Raw genomic sequence first — 20,863 nt, forward strand, 5'->3', positions numbered from 1 at the left:
GCAGTTGCAGTTGCTGTGGCGCTTTGTTTGTGTAACGGAAATTCCTCGCAGAGGCCGACTTCAACAGCCTAGACCAAGGGGCCACGATTTGGCAAGTCAAGAAAGCAACAACAACTATAGCGCACATAAAATATGAGAAGAAAAACAAAAAAAAAAAAAAAAAAAAGAGAAGAGAAATAAACCCATAAGCTGAAAGCAAATCAACGGCAGCCAAAGTCGTTTCTCATGGCCGACTCGAGGCGTCAGCACTTGATTGTCTGTGTCAAGTCGATGGCTGCTTGAGACATCCGTTCATTAACCCACAAACCTGACAGATTTGCATAGAACTTGATTACCAATCGATTCTGATAGCTGTTGCAACTCTTTTCTTCTTCTTCTTCTTCGTGTTCGCTGATTGCCTGGGAGCCGACTGTAATTGCTCGAAATATATTTGTCAATGTTTAGCGAACAACTTTTTCTGGTAATGCGGAATTACAGATATATACATATACATATATACAATATTTAATTTATATATATAAATATCCATATATACATATACATATACATATATTATATGCACTTCAGAGTAAATCAACAAATCTTATCTGATCAAATTTTGAACTTCGTTAAAGCACGAGTGAGAGACTGAGATAGAGCATGGATTAAAGTAAGGCAGATCGACATGGGAGTGGCGATAAAGCTTAATTGTTGACCCATACAAGTTTATCTACCTTATGGGAATCGCAAAGCAAAAGCAAAGCAATGTGTTGAGAGACCAAGCGATTGGTAGAGAGTGAGAGTGGGTCAAAGATTAAAAGAGTTGATTAAGAGCAGAGATAAAGCTTCATTCTTGATCAATATCAATATAAAGAGACAGAGACATGGAGAAAGACGGAGAGATAGATAGATAGAGGCGGATAGGTGGAGAGAGATAGATAGATAGGGTGTACGTGATAGATAAATAGAGAGAGAGAGAGAGAGAGAGAGAGAGAGAGAGAGAGAGAGAAGAATAGATATATACAATATATAGAGAGAAAGGGATAGATAGGTAGAAGGAGAGATAGAGAAAGAGAGACGGGGAGAGAGAGAGAGATTGATAGAGAATAAGAGAGAAACTGAGAGTGAATGAGAGTGAGAGTTTGTGTGAGAGAGAGAGAGAGAGAATGTGTGTATCACAGTGTATGAGAGTGAGAGAAGCAGAAAGAATAGATTAGAAACTACAAGAGCAGAATGAGAGTCGAGTAAGTTTTCATACATAGTTGAGAAGCGCAAAGAAGAGCAATGCATTAAAGAACCAACAGTTAAAAAGATAGAGTGCATCAAGGTTCACAAAGGAATATTCATATGTATTTATATATGTATGGGAGTATATGAAAATCAGCTCTTCAATCGTGACATAAACTCTAGCTTCTCCCTCTTTCTCATTTTCCTTTCCTGATAGTTCTAGTTCTACTTCGATTTCGATATTCGAATTTCAAGTGACGTTTTCCTTTTGATTTGCTCTTTGCAGCTGCTCAGCTCGCTGGCCAGCGATCTGGATGTGATGCTGAATGATTTGCGCTCAGCGCCCAATCATGGTACAACAACAACGACAGCAACAGCAACGACAACGGCAACCATACAGCAGCAACAGCAGCAGCAGCAACACCAGCAGCAGCAGCAGCAACAGTATCATCAGCAACATTCAAGGCAATTGCAGCTGCAGCATTGGCAAAGCATTAACAACAATAACAATAATAATAACTTTAGTTATAACAACAACAAATATAATAGCAATGGCAACGGCAACATACAGCTGCCACGCCCACAATACTTAAGTGATATCAAATTGAGGCCTGTCAAAACGGCCGCATTAGCAACGCCAGCCGCAGCAGCAACAGCAGCAGCAGCGGCAGCAGCAACAACACAGCAGCAGCTACAACAACAGCAGCAACAGCAACAAAACCAATCGAATGGCTTTCAGCGCCGTCGCTTGACCACAAAGCCAACGCCGACGCCGCCGCAGCGTCGTTCAACGCGTCGCATGCGCAACGAGCAACAGCAACAGCAACAGCAACAGCAGCAGCAGCTGCGCGAGGAGCTTGAAACTGATGCTGATGATACGGATGCCAGTGAATTGGCCAATATGACGTCACCGCTGAGTGCGAGTGCGGCGGCCACGCGCATCATTGGCCTATCGCCGGACGTTAAGAAGCTGCAAAGGCTGCCGCTCTGGTGCCGCAACAACAGCAGCAACAACAACAACAGCAGCAGCAGTAATAACAATAACAATAGTTGCAGCAATATTTTATCAGCGCAGCGTCGTATAGCAACAACAACAACAACAACGAAACGCCAAACTCAACAACATCAACTGAGGTAAGTGTTGCACGCGTACTTACACAGCTTTGCCCTAGCCACAGCTCCATAAGGAAGTGCACTCGACCCAACATTTGCTTAGTCATGCAGAATTGAAATTTGGGGCAAGAAAATACAGGGAAGTCGAGCTAGTCGAGCTGACCTGCGGCTGGGGGATGAGCATGGCCTTGCGGATGGCCAGTGCATAGAACCAGGAAGGTGATGCGCCGTGGGTGTGCCAGCCATGACTCAGACTGATGTGTGTGTGTGTGTGTGCATATATACATGTACACAGAGTCACAATCACATTCACAGTCGCAGTCGCAGTCGCAGTCGCAGTCGCAGTCACAGTTCAGTCTGCGGAATGGTTCATGCATCGTTGAGCGCTTCATGCGAATGGCAAATGCTTGAATGCCTACAAGGTGCCTACCTAGGCAGTCAGTCAGCCAGCCAGACTGAAATTGCAGGGCAGCAGCGTGGGCTCAATTAAAGGGGCATGCGTGACTAATAGATGCCCTGCTTAGATGATATAACAGTCGAGTAAATCGAGCACAAGCTTTATATATTCATAATATTCATTTCATATAATCTTTAAGGCCTGCGCTTGCAAGCATTCTATATATCATATTTATCGATTTAATGCAAACACAGTTATCGATTATATATAACAGAAGAATCTTTAACAGAAGTAATTCTTCAAGGTTTTCTATATGGAATTTATAAATTCACTTTCGTACTTACACATGGGCTGGTGGGAAAGTTTTTATTTTTAAGATCTGCATTCATTCAACGATATTTATCGCTTCTAGAACAACAAAGTTATCGGTAGTATGAATGGATGAATGAAGGAAGGAATCTATAGCAAAAGTTATGGAACTCTACTACTCCCAATAACTCTTCGATTTGCACAGAAATTCAAACTATCGAGAATGATCGAGAACGAATTTTTTCGATGCTATAGTTATCGATTGATTGAGTGGGGTTTTAACTATCGAGACTCGATTATATTTACTTGCATGCATTACACACATTCGCTTGCAGCGAATATACCCCTTAACTACACACTACGTACAGGGTATACGCAAATAAAACAATCGAAACTCCGGAGACAATGGAGAATTCCTTATCTAATTGCAAGCACTACAAGTGTGTGTAGTTAAATGTTCCATCCGTTTATCGTGTACCCATCCGAGGATAATTTCAGTTTAAATAATACCTTGAACTTACCTTTCGAGTTCAGTTTGCTGACGACTATGACAAATAAACTGCAGTGCGGGAAGGCTAGCGATTATTTATTTTGTATAAATAAATACAAAGATAGCTGATCAAAGAATCAGTCGATTGTATATGAAAATGTACATATATAGGAGTATTGCGATTTACAGGGGTATCTAGTCAATCTAAGGGTTAGTTTATATTTATATATGTACAATATAAAACAGAAATTACTATATATAGTCTTACTATATATTGTATAGTAATATATATACGACTGAATATATAATCTTGTATTTGTATGCTCATATAAATATAAATGTAATATTTAAAATCATATATATATTCTTATATATATGATTTGATTGATTATGATTCTCTATTTGCCATATGCATTATGTTATTTTTATACTATTTAATCCTCTGAGAATTCGAACTTCCTTCGTCCTACGTCTGTCCGTCGGATTATGAATACCTTTTTTCACTTGGTAAGGACTGGTAAGAGCGGGAATAAATAGGTAAAACTGGATACGATTCTAATGTTACGCAAATTTGATGAAGAGAGCTTCATCCGAACAAAAGTTATTTAATTTTTAGATTTCCCTCATTAATGACCATGGAAGCTGAAGTAGTATAAGCTTATAGGTGCCTTTCTATGTTTAGTCTCTTATGTATAAAAGAAAAGAGGTCAGGGTAACTCCTAGTCGACCACTCCTAACTAAAACACGTTGACTTGTTTGATTTCCGTTGACTTTACTCATTCAATTGAAATAAAAAATTGTTATATATATATATATACACACATGCATATTATTATATTATAATACACCTTTCGATTTGTACCTGCTCGATTTCAATTTCAATTTCCATTCACTTCACATTCAAGCGTCGCTCAATTAGTTGGCTCGACTTCTGTTTGGGAAATGTCAAAGGCGAATTGCATTTGACAGCTAGTTTGGCCAGGGATTTGCTGGGCTTGCGGCGAGCACTGTAAAGCTCGGCGCGTCAAAAACTAAACACAGAAAAACCAAAAAACCAAAAACCCGAAAAACAAAACAAAAATAATATTTTCGTGTAATCCGTATAAGACGCAATATGTTTAGCATATAAATTATGAGGCCAGTCAGTGGCAGATGCTGAAGTGGCTGGTAGAGAACTACCAAAACAAATCCCAGCAGCGCCCCTGCCCTGCCTGCACCCGGACACCACACACAAGACCCTCAACGCGTTGTAGTGGCTGTTGTTTTTGTTTTCGCCATTTCGTAATCGTCGTAGGCGTCACATGAATTTGGCTCAAGACATTTTGGCCAAAAGCAGAAAAAAAAACAACAACGAAACAACCAACAGCTAGCAAATGGAGGGCGGGCTCTGGCAAATATGTTAAAATGAAGTGTTATATATTTTATGTGGCTGGCCGCAACAGCAACAGCAACAGCAACAGCAACAGCAACAACAACAACCAATAACAATTTACAACAATATCCCTTGACAAGAACAAATACAACGGGCCATAAACTTAAGTAAATATGAATATGGACATGGCTAGGATGACGATGGCTTCTTCAGTTTCAGCTTGTTGACAGCCGCACAGTCAAGGCAAACCAAGCCAAGCGGGGCAGGGTGGCAGGGGGCGTGCGGCTGGTGTGAGAAAGGATGTCTGGATGGCATCGCAAAGGGTTGTGACTTTTGTGTCTTTAGCTATTTATTAAATTTGTTTGCCAACACAAACACTCGCCAGTTCTATGCGGGCTGACAAAATGTCTATATATTAAATGCATATACATACATATATGCATATATATATATTTGTATATGTATGTATGTATATAAATGGGCGGGCAGGAACAGCAAACAGGACCAGCAAAACATGAGCTGCGTAACTAATTTGCTTAAAGTGCACGATGGCTCATCAGCGACACTGATGGCACAGTGGTGCAACAGCTATGGAAACTGAGAGCAAAATTTGATGTACAGAAACTTTGAGACTAGACGTGATGCCTCCTTCATCAGCGACATGTATAGATGACACGGTGGTACGGGGAAATTTTTAAATATATTGAGCTTTACTTTGAGCTAGAAATTGATAGAGAAACACTTTTGCAAAGGTAGAATAAACGCATTAGTGAAATAGGTACTTTAAATTTTTACTCTTTCTTCATTATTAAAAGTGAGTTTTTTTTTTTTCTTATATCTAAAATTCATTAAGGTTAGCATTCATCAGACTAGCATTTCCATAGAAATTTTCCCTGATTTCCCTGATCATATGCCGATTGGCAAAATTTTTGATGCAACTCGCAAAAGGGAATATTTGTTTACTTATTTGATATATGTTGGATAATTTCCTTTACTACAACAAGAAGAATTTATTGCAGTCATATTTGACTGTAGCCAATCTTGTCAAATTTTTCTTGGTATTTTTGATTTCAGATTCAATGTTATTTGCTATTTTACCTTTTTAAAACTTTCGTAGCCTTTTTTATATAGAAATAATTCCCAAAAATATTAGCTCTTTACAATCTAAGGCTAAAGTAAAAATTTCATAATTTTTAAATTGTATTGAAAAATTTAATAAAAATTATATTGAATCAAAATGAACTCATCTGAAGGTTTTCTTCGTCATAAGTGATTTTTTTTTATATTAAATTTATTTTCTCTCAATCAGAGTGTTCTTCTATAAGCTACCTTCTGGTTAACTTGGCTCAACATAAATATTTTTATATACAAAACATTTGCTGCTATACAAAGTGTATTTCATTCAAATTGGAGACATAATTCAGTAATGAGATATAACTGTTTATATATAATTTACAGTGAAGGTAGTTCAAGAAAAATATTCAGTTTGGTTCAAATGGGAGCATTCTTTGATGAAATATATTTATTTTTTTTATACCCTGAACTCATTGAAAATGGGTGCATAAAAGAAGTGCAGAATGATAAGAATATCAGCTTGGAGGGTTCAGGGTATCTCCTAGTCGAGCAGTCTCGACTAGAGCCTTCTTACTTGTTTACTTTCAGTTAACTTAGTTCCAGAAAAATAGTTCTTTTTTATATAAAAATATTTAGTTCATTGAAATTGAGGTGTTCTTTGATGGGATATAAAATCTTTTTACTGTTTAGCTAAGAAAAATATACTTGTTAAATATAAAAAAAAATATCGTAGCCAATCCTTCAGTTTCTCATAGACAGCTAACCACTGTGCACACACATACAGACACACACACACGCTTATTTATATACTTCGCAGCCGCAGCAAACTTTTTGCTTCAAAGTGTTTTGTGGTTCACATGCAATGAGCCCCAAACGCAAATGAAAAGGAGTGAGCGTTACGGTTGAGGGCGTCTGGCAAGTGGGTGGCTGTGGGTGGCTGAGAGGCAGTGGGTGGCTGCGACTGCGGCTGCGGCTGCTTGCCAAGCCAAGTGCTGATGTCTAAGACAAGTTGGTGCGTATGAGCAACAAATGGATGTCATCTTTCAAGCTCCCATGGAGACGGTACAGCGACAGGTGTTTGCTTTATTAACTTGCCAATGCAGCCACGCCCCTAAGCCGAGCTAGCGAAACCGCTAACTCTTAATTTGCGCTACCTCGAAGCGTGGCAGGCAGGCAGCTCATGTGGTTGACATGTAAACAGATTAAAATAATTAATTTATACGCTGTGGGTCTCATCTAACAGCAGAATTTGAGACTCATTGTTGTTGTTGTTGTTGTCGCATTGTTAGCAAACTAATTTAAGCTTTTTTGTCAGCGCCTAATCAAATTAATTAGCATTGCATGCGCACATTAATCAAAATGCATAAATATTTAAACAGAGCAAGTGTGCAAGAGTGTGTGTGTGTGAGTATGAGAGTGCCTGTGTGTGTGAGTAAGTGTGTTGTTTGTCAGCTTCTTCATCTAACTTATTTGCAAGGCAGTTGAGTTTTAACTTGATGCTTGATAGCTACACAGATGTAGATATCTATAAAAACGAGTAGAAAAGAGAAGAAAGAATAGAAACTAGAGGAAGAAGTATGAAACGAGATGGAAACAGAATCAAAGAGAAGAAAGAAGGAATCCTAGAGATGAAATGGAATGGAAGGAGAGGAGAAGAGAAGAGAAAGGAAGAAGTGAACGAAAGACAACAAAAGGCAAGAGAAAAACCTGAAAAGCTACATGAAAATCGAAGATAAGAAGGGAAAGACAAGAAAAAGAGAGCCAATAGAAGAAAGTACATAAAAAATTGAAATACAAAAAAACAGAGAGACAAGTAAAGGAAAGAAATGAGAAAAGAAAATGAGGGAGAGCCAAGACCACGAAAAGATAAAGACAGGAGCCCACAGGAGGTAAGGGTAGAAAAGCAAGGTAAAGAGACGAATGGGTAAAAAGAAAAGGAAAGTTAGGAAAATATTTCCCAACAAAGGAAAGAAGACGCAAAGAGGATACAGCAAACACGAAGCACCAAATAAGAAAAGACACAAAAGGAAAGAGAAGAAAGGAAGAAAACTGAATATAAAAGCGAAAAGAACTGAGAGGAGGATAAAAGAGAAGCAGGAAAGAAAACACCCGAAAGGCTGTGGCATGGGATCAAACTGAACGAAAGAGCTGAAATGAACTGAAATGAACAAACTCATTCAGTAATCAATTTTGTGAGTTATAGCATTTTCCACTTAGTCTATAGATTAGCTATACAGTTATTCACGAACAATTAAAGCACACCCATGCGGTGAATCAATGAAAGCATTAAATAGAATGAATCCGTTAATGAGCTAGTAAATTTCGTAACAAGTCAGCGATATGACTGACTATCCCCAGCAAACTGATCGACATTTATTTTCACAGACAATCGAATTGATTTACAGCTCTCCGCTGCTAGCGATTATTAACCGGTATTGCGCGTGCCAAGTGATTTTCATTTTTCATACAACCTTCACTCCAAGTCCACATTCTTTTCTGGCTATTATTTGGCAACTGATTGAGTTCTTTGAGTCTGAATCTGAATCGGAATCGGAATCTGAATCGGAATCTCAGTCTGAGCTGGGCAATTGACACGTGGAATGCATTGGCAAGAATGGCATCAAGGCAATCGCAGCTATGTGAAATGAATGGCAAGCATATGGGCGTCTAATGGCAACGAATGTTATTCAAATCCAAAATGCCAATCAAACCGCGTCTGACTGCATGATGATATCGAAAGTCGTGGCATTAGCGCAGACAGCAATCGTATCAATCATATTTAGCATACAACTGTCAGTGGCTCAATGAGTCAGTTAGTCAGCTCGCAGCGAAGATTGACAAACTGAGTAATTGACAAGTCCGTTTCGAATGTTGAGAAAGCTCGAATTTCGCAATTATGCAGGAGGGTCAAACGAATGGTGGGGGAGGAGGGTGGGGCAGCCAAGGCTCCCTTTGGACAGCTGTAAAGCTGACAGCAGTTTTTGGCCAGCTCCATTCAAGCGTCTCATTAGCCGAAATTCTTTTAGCCTGAACTGATTTGCGCTCTCATTCACACACACACACACACACACACGCACACATCGAGCGTCGTCATTGTGCTCAGCTCACACCGCATTCAGTTATGCAGAGCAGCAAATTTCCCCTGACAATAGACCGCAACGAAAGAGCCAAAAGACCAAAAGAATGACCAGAACCATAAAAAATGCCAACCTTCAGAGTGCAAACATTAAAAGCCAGAACGTAGAGAGAGCCAGGAAATATGCAAATTGAAAGGACAACCAAGAATAGAACTGAGCGCCGAGTACTAAGAAATGGCCGTGGGTCTGCCAAAAAGCAGGCGGCAAGAATCGCCCCACCCCACCACCTCGCACCACCCAAACAACAACACAAGACCAAGAAAGTGTTTGCCAGAGAGTCGTTGAATGGTAAATACCCTAGCTGAGCATAGGGTAGATAATGTGATATATATATGAGTGTATTATATATACATATACATATATCATATAATATAGATATAACAAATTTGTATGAAACAAAGAAAGAAATACTCCATAATCAAGTTGCTGCATTGAGCTTGATAGCTTATGAATTAATTGGGCTACTTAAAAGATATGTAGTTTATATCTACCCATACTTAATTTCTTATTTCAATCTCAAACTGATAATGACTTTAAGCTGATTATGAAGAGAGTGAATATGTAAGGGTCTTGAGCATACAAAGCATTAAACGTTTCCCATACTAACTGCTTAAATATGGAAGAAGTATGGAAGGATTTTGAAAATACTATGGAAAGACTATATAGAGTAAGGAAGAGAGTGTGGAGTGGACTGTGGATGAACCATAGAAAGACCAAGGAACCACAAGGGATATGCTATAAAAATATGATACAGAAACTATAGACATATAATATCTTTGTAAAAGAGATATTATAAAACTATAGAGAAACTATAAAGGAACTATAGAATGATTAAGTAAGGACCCTGGATGAACTATAGAGAAACAACAAAAGCTTCTATAGAAAAACTATAAAAGGGGCTATAGAGAGACTATAGGACAGTAGAGTGATTATAGAGTGAGCTGAAAAGAACTAGAGAGTGAGTTATCATAGAAGAACCATAGCTGAACTATTGAAAAATATTCCTATACGGAACTATAGACCAGAATATGAAAGGTTATAGAGAAGATTAAAAAGGGAATAACGAAAGGTTGCACAAGAACTGTACTACAGTATGGGTCAGCTAAAGAGTAACCTTAAATTGTAATCAAATCAATGGAAATCCTGCTCACATATCACCCATATATACATTATATAGTGTATACTTTATGATACGACAGACAAACTCAACTCAACTCCAGCGTACGCACATCTTGCACACTCAATTAAGCATGCCCTGCTGCAGGGTATTCGAGAGTTGAAGCTGACGTAAATTGCATATTAAATTTTACATTTTTCATATTTATGCAGCCGGCGATGCGGCGCACTCATAAAGTGAAAGTGACTCAAAAGGCATTTAAACAGTGGCCACCGGAGCCCGGGGACTACGCAAGTGCGTGGAGTGGGTGGAGTGGTGGGGGTGGGTGCGGGCACAACAAGAACAACATTTCAATTTAGCAAAATATTCATTATGCTCGAGTGTAGACTGTAGGCAAATGGCGCTAAACGGAAGCGGAAACGTGCCGAACAGAAGTTGACCCCACATCAACTCACGGTGGGCAACAAAACTTTTAACACACACACACACACATATATATACATACACACTCAAATGTATATACTGTTAGCCGGCACTCATTTGGCCATTGTCAGGGAACGTCTTCATTGTCGCCGTTGAGCCACATCCTTGGCTGAGTCTTTGCTGCATTGTGCAAACTTTTATAAAGTTATGAAAAGTCATTCAAGTGCGTGGCTCTAAAAGCGACAGCCAGACAGACAGATGGAGAGCAAAGCAAAGAAAGAGAGAGAGAGAGAGAGGAAGAGAGTTGAGAATGAGATTCGGTGAGACAACTTGGCGACTTTTTGGAGCACTTTGTTCTCATTTTCAGCGTGCTTTCTCCACCTTTCTGGTGTTTTTTTCTTGTCTTCTTGTTTTTGGAGCGCAAAAACTAAAGACAGCTTCGACAAGAAGTGCGAGCAGGTGGTTGGGCGCGGGTCCAAGACTTGGCTGACAATAAAGCCGTCAGAAACGTGCATGTCGACAAGGATGTTGTCCTTAAATGTGTGCTGAATGTCCTCGATGTCGTCGCCGTTGTAGTTGCTATAGTTGTAGTTGTAGTTGTTGTAGTTGTTGCAGTTGTTGTAGTTGTAGTCATCTTAAGCGGCAATCCCAAGTAGTTAGACTCTATAAATATATATGAAATAATGGCCATAGCACTTTGTGAGACGACTTGCTAGGAGAATATGATATAGTATATAGAATATCATATTTTTTATAGTTGTATATTTTAAAGGTTTTTGCAAAAAGAAAGAAAAAAGATAAAGCCATATGTAGGTAAGCTCTGTAAAAAAATTAAGAAATTTGCGGCATATGATTGCAAAAAATAATGTTGAAGAAAAAAAAAAGCGCTTAAAAAAATATATTAAAAAAAAAAACTATACATTTTAATTAGAGGTATAATTTATTATAATATATTTATTATAAAACAAATTTATATGTACATACATATATACATCAATTGCTGATTTGCTCATGTACATATATAACGCATATATAAACTATATTTTCTTTGCTTTATTCACAATCAAAACGATATTCCTACTATTTGCAATAGTTAGACATACATATATAAAAAAAAAATTGTTGATAGCCGGATTTAAAAATATAAGATCTAAATAAAATAAAAAAAAAAATAACAAAAAACATACAAAAAATAAAATAAATAAATAAACTACAATTTATTATTATATTGAATATATACATATATTATATAAAATATATATAAATTAATATTAAATATATATAAATTAATATTAAATATATATAAATTAATATTAAATAATTGTCAACAAGCTCAAAAATGGATTACGGAGTACCCCGTATGGCCTAATAAATATTATAAAAAAAACTTGAGTAGTTATATATTAAATAATTCTCATTTTTAAATTATATTAAATGTTTTTTTTTTTTTTTATATTTATCTATTTTTTAATATTTTGTTATATTAATATTTATTTCTATTATAATATTTTGTTATATTAATATTTATTTCTATTTTATATTATTAACTATTCCTTTATACATTCTTAGTCAAAATAATAGGTGTGAAGTTTCTTTTATTTTTAAATGATAATGACGTCTATATTTCATGTATTAAATATTCTCAGCACCTGAATGCAGCTTTAAGCCAGAAAACTGTCACATTTATGCTCTAAAATTTATATATGTGTAAGTAATATACATCCCTGTGTATCCTTATATATCCTTGCACACTTGCTGTCATAACTAGTGTAAACTGTGATATTGACCTGGCCGAAAGCTATTCACCATGTTTGACTATAATTGAATCTCAAGGCTCAGCAAATGGCAGAGCATTGCAGCTGAGGTGTGCTACAGGTGAGCGTTGTCCTTCGGCTGGCAGCTTAAGTGAGCTTTGCCATTAGGTTTGGCTGCCGCACAGATGCTACCTGGCTAGCTCTCTGTCTGGCTGTCCAGAGTCTGTCGTGAGCTGCACTTTGAGCGCTGCTGCCAAAACTCATTAACCACACGCGTTGGCCACGTTCAAAGTTGCGGGCGGCTTGCCACACAAGTGGCAACAGGGCGCGCAGCTTCACAATTTGCAATATTCTAGAGGCTGCTGCTGTTGCCGGGTGTCACTCAGGGCCAGCCACGCCCCATGCCACAGCAGGCTGTCGCATTTCATGTGCTCAGGATTGCGTGTTCGGCGCGCAGCAGTAAATAATTTTTGCCCAAAGGTTGTTGAAACATTTAATAAAACCAATATAAATCATAACAAACACTTAGCAAGACAACAACAACACACACACGCACACACACACAGAGAGAGACAGCAGAGGCAACAAAGCGTAACTAAAATTCCAAAGCGTTGCCCATTTTGGCCGCAAAAACTTCTGCCGAAGTCGCCGTGCACACAAAAATGCCGAGCAGCCTGCGAGCCGGCAAAATGACAAACGCCAACTGTACGTGTGTGTGTGTGTGTGTGAGAGAGAGAAACAGTGTGTGTGTGTGTGTGTGAGAGAGAGAGAGAGAGAAGCAGTATGTGTGTGTGTGTGCTGTATGAGCGGAGGCATAAAATTCAGCATTGCAACGCGTGAACGCACCTTTGCCTGTGCGTCTGGCTGACTGTTGCCCTCACTCTGTCTCTGTCTGACACGTGTGTATATATACACATATATATAATGTGTATGTGTGTGTGTGTAGCCATACCGTTCCATGCTATGTCGCCTCTTGCATAGTTCCATGTCCATGTCGCTGTCGTTGGCCACGCCAGCTTCCCCATAGCAACATTCAGAGCAGCATCAAATATATATATGTCATGCGCCACTAGCAAATACCCTGTAAAAAATAGTATTCAATGTTAGACTATAGATTGCTCTTAGATAAAGTTTATTGCAATAGAATCTATGTACTTCAATAGAAAATAGATAGGGCATAGAGATTATATGGATAATCAACTATATAGAGAATGATTTTTTTGACATATGCCCTGTATATTTACTTGATTGATTCTCAAAAGGAAAATTATGCGCATTAGTTAAAGGCTTAATTGACTTTTGATAGAGAAATTACTTTCGTAGGAGTTTATAAATAGTTGCATAATATATATCCTGTATATCTTTTGAACTGAATCATATATATTAATAATTTGTATCGATATGTTTCTGCTGTATTAAGTCCCAATATTTATTATATTTCGATTGTATATTGAGTCTTCCTGTTAGATAATATATCATTTGGGTGCGAAGACTTACTTTTGGATTGGAAATTATAGAGAAAAGTTTTTTCTTCTATACCTCAAGCCTGTTGTATTATTAAATAAGTAAACACAAGTAATTTTAAACTAGTACAAAATGAATTGGATTTTCTTTAAATATTTTTCCCTAAAAAAATATTTGCTTTGAAGATCTCATTGGATTAGAAATTATTAGAGTTTTATAATATATTTATCATATTCACAAAAATATGCAGTATTTTCCTATGAGTATTAGAGTTTCTTAACATCAGCTTGAGTTGCCTTTTCCATTCTCTACATTTACCAAAGTTTCCTTTCAGCCTATATACCCGCTCTGTTGCTCTTCATGCAGGGCAATAAAATGCGCAAAAAATTAATTGCGGCGCATAAATCAAAAGACTTTTGCTCTCACTCTCCGTCTGCGAGCGACTGGCTCTGCACTCGAAAACGCCTCTAACCCCACCTGCGTTGCGTTGCTTTGCTTTGCTGTGCTCCAACTCCCCCTACACACACACACACACACACTCACACACAAACACTCATATACACACAGTGAGACATGACATTTGGCATCTCCCTGCGCACTTGTTACTATTTTTGTTTTGGGCCATCGTGCAGCATGCATGATTCGCATGATTCGCATGATTTCGCATCCAGAAATTGCAAAGTTTGCTTCGCATATTGTTTACTTTGAGTCTTTGGCATCAAGGCCAGATTTGATGGGGCCCTTGCACGCCAACACATTGGCCCCGCTAGGTGCTGTTGACCGAATTGTCGAGTGCTGCCAATAATGATTGCACAGTGACAGAGAAAGGGGCGAGAGAGAGGGGAAGAGAGAGAGAGAGAGAGCTGTAAAACAACATCCCATTGGCCCTGACAGCCTCATAAGCAGCACGACCAAAGCTAAGGCTGCCTGATGAATGCCTTTTTCATGGCTGACAACTTGATAAGCGTGCAACACAATTGAGCGCTAATTCAAAAGATTAAATCTGTTTTATAAGCTCAATTGGGTAGCTACTAAAGTAGACTTTGTTCGTCGCATGTGTCGTGCGACTTTATGCCATATGCGAGCTTCCAGTTAATATCGTTTCACTTAAAATGCGATAAAAATTCATTTGCAGTTCGTTTTACACTAGAATTAAATAGGAAACTTCGCCAATAGACGTCACAAAGCATTGTAGCTCCTCGACGTTACGCTTAAGGCGGTGATTAAGCAATCCATCAATCTGTCAATTACTAAGTCATTAAGTCAATGCCTAAAAAATGTGTTGGAATTTCTGACTAAGAGACAAGCTGACACCTGTTCAATACAGTTACACTACATATATAGCACCGTCCTCTATTGTATGGGACTTACTATGGAATATATTTAGTTTAATAGCTTTTACGTAAAATATACTTTCCTAATCAAATAGGCGTGGCTGTCTTAACTTGAGAAATGCTTGAACTCAAATTGATAAATTATCGAAAATTATAGATAAATTATCGTTGATGGTTGATGTATTGTGCAATCAAATAGATCAATTATTCGGTGATTATTGCCCAAATATAAGTTAATAAGTGTAATATTTAATAGATGAATTATGGGATATTTTTAAGAACTTTTCGAATATTATGAATAGATTATGGTAGTCGATTTTTAAATTAGAATCGATTTTAGCTTATGTTACTCTTTTTTGTGAACAAATGTAGGGTAAGAATAACTCAGCTCATTTTTGTATTATCAATAATACAGTCAAGTCTCGATAATTTGAGCCCTGTAAATTGAAAATCGCGATAATTTGAAAAAGGGTCTCTACCCTTGAATTTGTTCGTTCGTGTACATGAAAAAAACATCATGCGCTGATTCTCCATATTCAATGGGTTCAGGGTATAAAAAAAAATTTTCCTTTGCCATTTCGACTCGACTCGACTGTAATATATCGTTAAATTATATATATATATATATGATTTTCTTGATAATACAACTAAAAGGACTCATCAGGAAAGTGTATTGGATCTTCCACGCCTCCTGTTGTCTGTTACATACATTAAACATCATCGGATTGCCCTTTTCAATGAGTTCTGCTCGCCTAGGTATAAAGTCCAAGTTGATTTTTCCCAGAATCTATAAAAATGCATATAAAGTAGATAGAGATAGCAGAAAGTTAAAACTCTCTCTCTCTCTCTCTCCTTCCCTCCTTCTCTCTCTCCCTCTCTCATCCTCACTCCCTGACAACTGTCCATATTTTACAGTTTTCTCTGACTGCAAATGAGAAACTGTACTTTTACTAGAGTTTACAAAAAAAATGGGCAAGCTTTAAGTTTAGCAAAACTCAACTTTCTCATGAAGGTAAACATTTTTCCAGCTATTTCATGCTGGAATTTTGCCTTCCGTTAGCCCTTTTTGTTGCACTCATAAACTAGAAATTTAAATGCATTCATTATTTATGACAATAATTTGTGTTTTTGTGTTGTTTTGTTGTGCTTTCTTCTCTTTTTCTCTATTTGTTTGTATGTTTGTGTAGCTGTTGCCAAGGCCGTTGCACAATTGTTGTCGGGCTCTGCTGACAGGCAAATGTCCAAGCGGCAGACAGAGGCTGGGAGCGCCATATCACGCATACGTCATGGGTGCCGGCTATAAAAAGTAACCATGCATAAAATACACACGTCAAAGCAGCGAAGAGGAAGAGCGCATGAACAAAAAAATAACAGAGACAAAAAAAATGCTCGTAAATAATGCACAAGCGATTTATCAGCGAGACAGTTGCATTTGCCAGTTGCAGTTGCAGTTGCGCGTTGCAGTTGCAGTTGCAGTCGCGCGTTGCAGCAGCCACCCTCGACCCTCGACCCTGGAACCACGACCCGCTACGGCACTCAACGCGCCCGCGACTTTTCAAATGGCAATTTGGCAATAGTTTTACAATCTGCTGTCAGCGATGGCTAAAAAAAAAACCCAAAACCAAAACCAAATCCAAGCAGAACCCACATGAAACTGGTCCCACTCTGAGGTTTCTTTTACTATTTTGTTTTTTTGTTTTTTGGAGTTTTTGGAGCTTTTGTGGGTTTCACTGTGGCTTGGGCTTGGGTCTGCCTCTGTCTCTGTGTCTGGGTCTCGGGTTTTAGCCCACGCTCGCCGACAGTTTGTTTAGCCCCGTTAAGCCTCACACTAATTACACTTGCGCTTTTTACAAATCCAAACACACACACACACACACAGGCGTAACATTTTTCTTAGTCTGGCCGCAAAAAACACGTTGAAGTAGAATGAGCTACAGCTCGAACATATTTTCATTTTCATGGTCAAACTGACAGTCAGCCAAGCTGGGTTTTTATTCAACTCTGGTTACAGTTAGCTTTTTTGGTTTTATGGCAGCGACAAATATGCAAATACCTCGACTGCAATTTCCCTTTTTGTTTTTTTGTTTTGTTTTGCATTTCACTTTTTCCGTTTCCGTTTTTCTTTGCGCTCTTCTGTTTTTTTGGCCCAAGCACGCAAATCTTGATTTAATTTCCGACTATTAAGCTTAAATGGCAGCCAGCCAAAAATATTTGCGGCTTTCGTGCAGCGCTGCCAAAGGATTTGTGCTTTAGCATGACTTAAAGCTCATTAGTCGCATGCATGTGGAAACTTTGTGGCAGCTGCTTCGGTGCTATTAGCAAATGGCCAAATTGTTTCACAAACTATGCAATTGCGAATTCGCCTAGGCATTCTTTTGCCCTGTTGCCGCACTTCACCTTCAGCGCTGTGACTGTGTGGGTAATCATGCTTGTGGCTTGTCTGCTTGAGCTATGCGGCTTGACCTAAAGCTCATTAGCAGTTAGTGTAAGTTTTCTTCTTAAATTTCGTTTGAATTATGTGTGCTTGTGATTTATGTCATGTGGGTAGGTTTCACCCTGTTTGCCAGTGTTGGTAAACCCTATGATGTTCGGCAGTATTGGTAAATTTGATTATGTTTGCCAGTGCTGGTAATCTTCACTGTGTTCGTTAGTGTTGGTAAACTCTTCTATGTATGCCAGTGTTGGTATACTTCATTTGCCAGTGTTGGTAAGCCATATTATGGCATTGGTAAATTTTACTATGCCTGCCAGTGTTGATAAGTTTCAATATATTTATTAGTGTTGGTAAACTCTTCTATATTTGCCAGTATTGGTAAACTTTTTAATGTTTTCTAATAATAATTAATTTCACTATGCTTAGTATTTGTAAATACGCCTATATTTGCCAGTGTTAGTGAATCTCACTATGTTTGCAAGTGTTGATAAAATTGATTATGCTGGCAGGATTGGTACATGTGATTGATATATTTGTCAGTGTTGGTAAATTTCACGATGTTCGTCAGTTTTAGTCAACTTTACTGTACTTTCCAGTGTTGGTGAAATTTATTATGTTTGGCAGAATTGGTACATTTGACTATATTTGTCAGTGTTAATAAACTTAACTATGTTTGCCAGAGTTGGTCAACTTCACTATATTTACCAGTTTTGGTAACCTTTATTGCGTTTGTCAGTGCTATTCAATTTCATTTTAAAGTTTTGAGTTCGCCTTTTACTTATTGATATTACTCTTTGTATATATGTACTTCCTTTCATATGTATGCCCGATATGCCTTATCTGAATATTATATTTCAGTTTACATTGTTGCTCGATTTCATTCGGATTGAACTCATTAGTAGCTGACAAAAGTTTAGCTTGAGCTGTGAATCTCAATTATATGATTCGCTGATAATTCATGCTTCATTAAATTAGCCAATGTTGTCAAACGTCACAAGAAAGCTATGTATGTGCTTTATAAAGCTTTTGTAGCATATATGTTCTTCATGCTCTTCAAGGTACACAGTTGCAACACTTCAATTTTATTTAATCAATGATTAATCTATAGAATATATATATAAAATTTTCAATCATATACTTTTATAACCTTTTACTCTTACCTTTTTAATTATTTTATATACTTTATTATTATATATATTTTCTGTCTGCAGCCGACGTTTCCTTTAGCTTTTCAGCAGACTCCAATAATATGCCCTGTTGCCGAGCTTCACTTGTTGCCATTTCCCTATTGATTGACAATACCAATGCATGAATTTACCGCAGGTTGTTGAGCTTTTAACGCTTTGTTCTAAATGATCTAAACTATACGCTCATTCATTATATGTAAAGAGCTCATTTGCAGCTAGACACAGCTGCTGTTTTTTAGAGTTGCGTGAAATTTATAGCTGCGTAGTTGGCGAACTTCACTTTAAACTTTTCGCCATCATCGGGCAACCCTGAAAAAGTTGAGTTTAGTTTGTCCCCTTAGTTAGTAGCTATCAGTGTTTAGTTTAGTGACGTTCGTAATGTAATAAAGCAAGCGCACTCCATGCATACACTGTTGCCAACCTTCAGACATCGGGACACATCTGTCTGTCAGTTTATGAGCCACCTGCGTATTAGACCCTAACTATCGAGCAGATAACCCTTGCGACCGGCACACTATTAGTTATTTATATGAACTTTGCACCGGTCAAGCGACATTGGGGTCTGCCGCTTGGCCGCCTCTCTGGTGTGTGACAAATGAATTTGGGTCAAAAGTTGTGAAAATTAAAAAACCAAAAAAGGATCCCAACTCAATCGAAGGCGCCAGAGCGTACTCGAACTTGAACTCTACACACACACACACACACATGTACACGTGTGTGATGATGATGATGATGCCACAAACAGTTCGCACGTCTCAGACCCAGCAAAGTTATCTCAAACTCGGCTTTCGAGCACTGGACAAAGTTGGTGTCACGGAACAAAAGGGCTGACCGGCGATTCGCAACGCTTTGCGGACTTCAAATGGCATTCAACTGGTCTGTCGAATTGCAATTTTATTTCCGTTTCCGCATCGACGTGCCACATATGCCGCACGTAGACGACACGGCTCTCTGTGCGCAGCCATTCAATTGAACGTTCGATTCCAATACCCTCTCAAAATGGATTTATAGCAAGAATGTCTAATTCTGTTATGGCATTGTATGGTAGAGTCAGGCGAATGTTTATCAATTTCTGATCAGTCTATAGGCGGAGAGTATAATAGCATAGCTAAAGGCTCTCACAATCATTGATAGCTTGAATCGTTTCCAAAGATTTGTAAGAAGTGCTCTAGAGAATCTCTAGAGATTAGTTTTCCTTTGGCTATCGAAATTTATACGAAAAGGGAACGATTAAAATCGATAACCGATAAGCTAATCGATTGAGATCTAGGCATCTACAAATCTATTTTAGTTATTTCCTGTTCCTCTCAATCGATCCAAATCGATTTGTGATTTCAAAATAATATTTTTAAGAAAATTATTGACAATCGAAAGAAGAAGAAGAGATCCAAAGAGATTATCGATAAGTTTTGCCTTAATAACCAAATATCATATATGCATATATCGATGTTGTTAAGATATTCTAAGCTCTGCTATTTCAGGGTGTCTTGGAGTCGTTCACTGCCGTTCAGTGCTATCTCACGTGTTTCTCTCTTTTTTTAGGAGCTCATCTTCCGGCCAACCAGCTAAGCAGCCCACAACAAAGGCGGGCAACTAAAACGTTACAAAAGATTTACACCGCTTTTCGACACCCCCTTCGAGCCTCTACCCTTTGCTCCCATACAACGGCACCCTCTGACCCAACCCATCCTCCAGCCCTGCCTCGCTGCCTGGGTCCGTCCATTACTTTTGCTTTTGCGGGTTTGAGTAATGGATTAGATTTTTACTCACTTGTTGGGCACGCCGGCTGCTCCATCGGTTCACGTTGCCTCCATGCCCTTCCATGGCCGTTTCTTTATTCTCGCACCCGCCCTTCATAGTGGTTTTTTATGCCCTTGCCATGGACTGTATACTATCATAATTTTGTAACACTTGTTGGCAAAGAAGCTGGAAGAAATGGCAAGATTTTATTTCCGCACTTTAGATTTGAGATGTAAATTTTAGTTGAAAGCCTTGAAATGGCTTTCAAAGATTCCCGTTTAAATGGTTGTGCGTCAGAAGTTAGCGGCGAAG

At 38.3% G+C, this 20,863-nt stretch overlaps 1 protein-coding gene across 4 annotated transcripts in view; it reads left to right on the plus strand.

Annotated features, from left to right (window-relative positions):
- Positions 1–20,863, plus strand: part of spri (Src homology 2 domain-containing protein sprint) — a 141,716-nt gene that overhangs the window by 16,740 nt on the left and 104,113 nt on the right. For all 4 annotated transcript variants that reach the window (XM_089263395.1, XM_089263397.1, XM_089263398.1 and 1 more), the window contains one exon: positions 1,493–2,340. In XM_089263395.1, coding sequence (XP_089119521.1) covers positions 1,493–2,340 — 848 coding nt within the window. The remainder of the gene's footprint in view (positions 1–1,492; positions 2,341–20,863) is intronic.

The sequence above is a fragment of the Drosophila navojoa genome, chromosome X (genome assembly GCF_054131105.1).
Source record: "Drosophila navojoa isolate 15081-1374.11 chromosome X, UAZ_NAV_1.0, whole genome shotgun sequence".
Classification (NCBI taxonomy): Eukaryota; Metazoa; Arthropoda; class Insecta; order Diptera; family Drosophilidae; genus Drosophila; species Drosophila navojoa.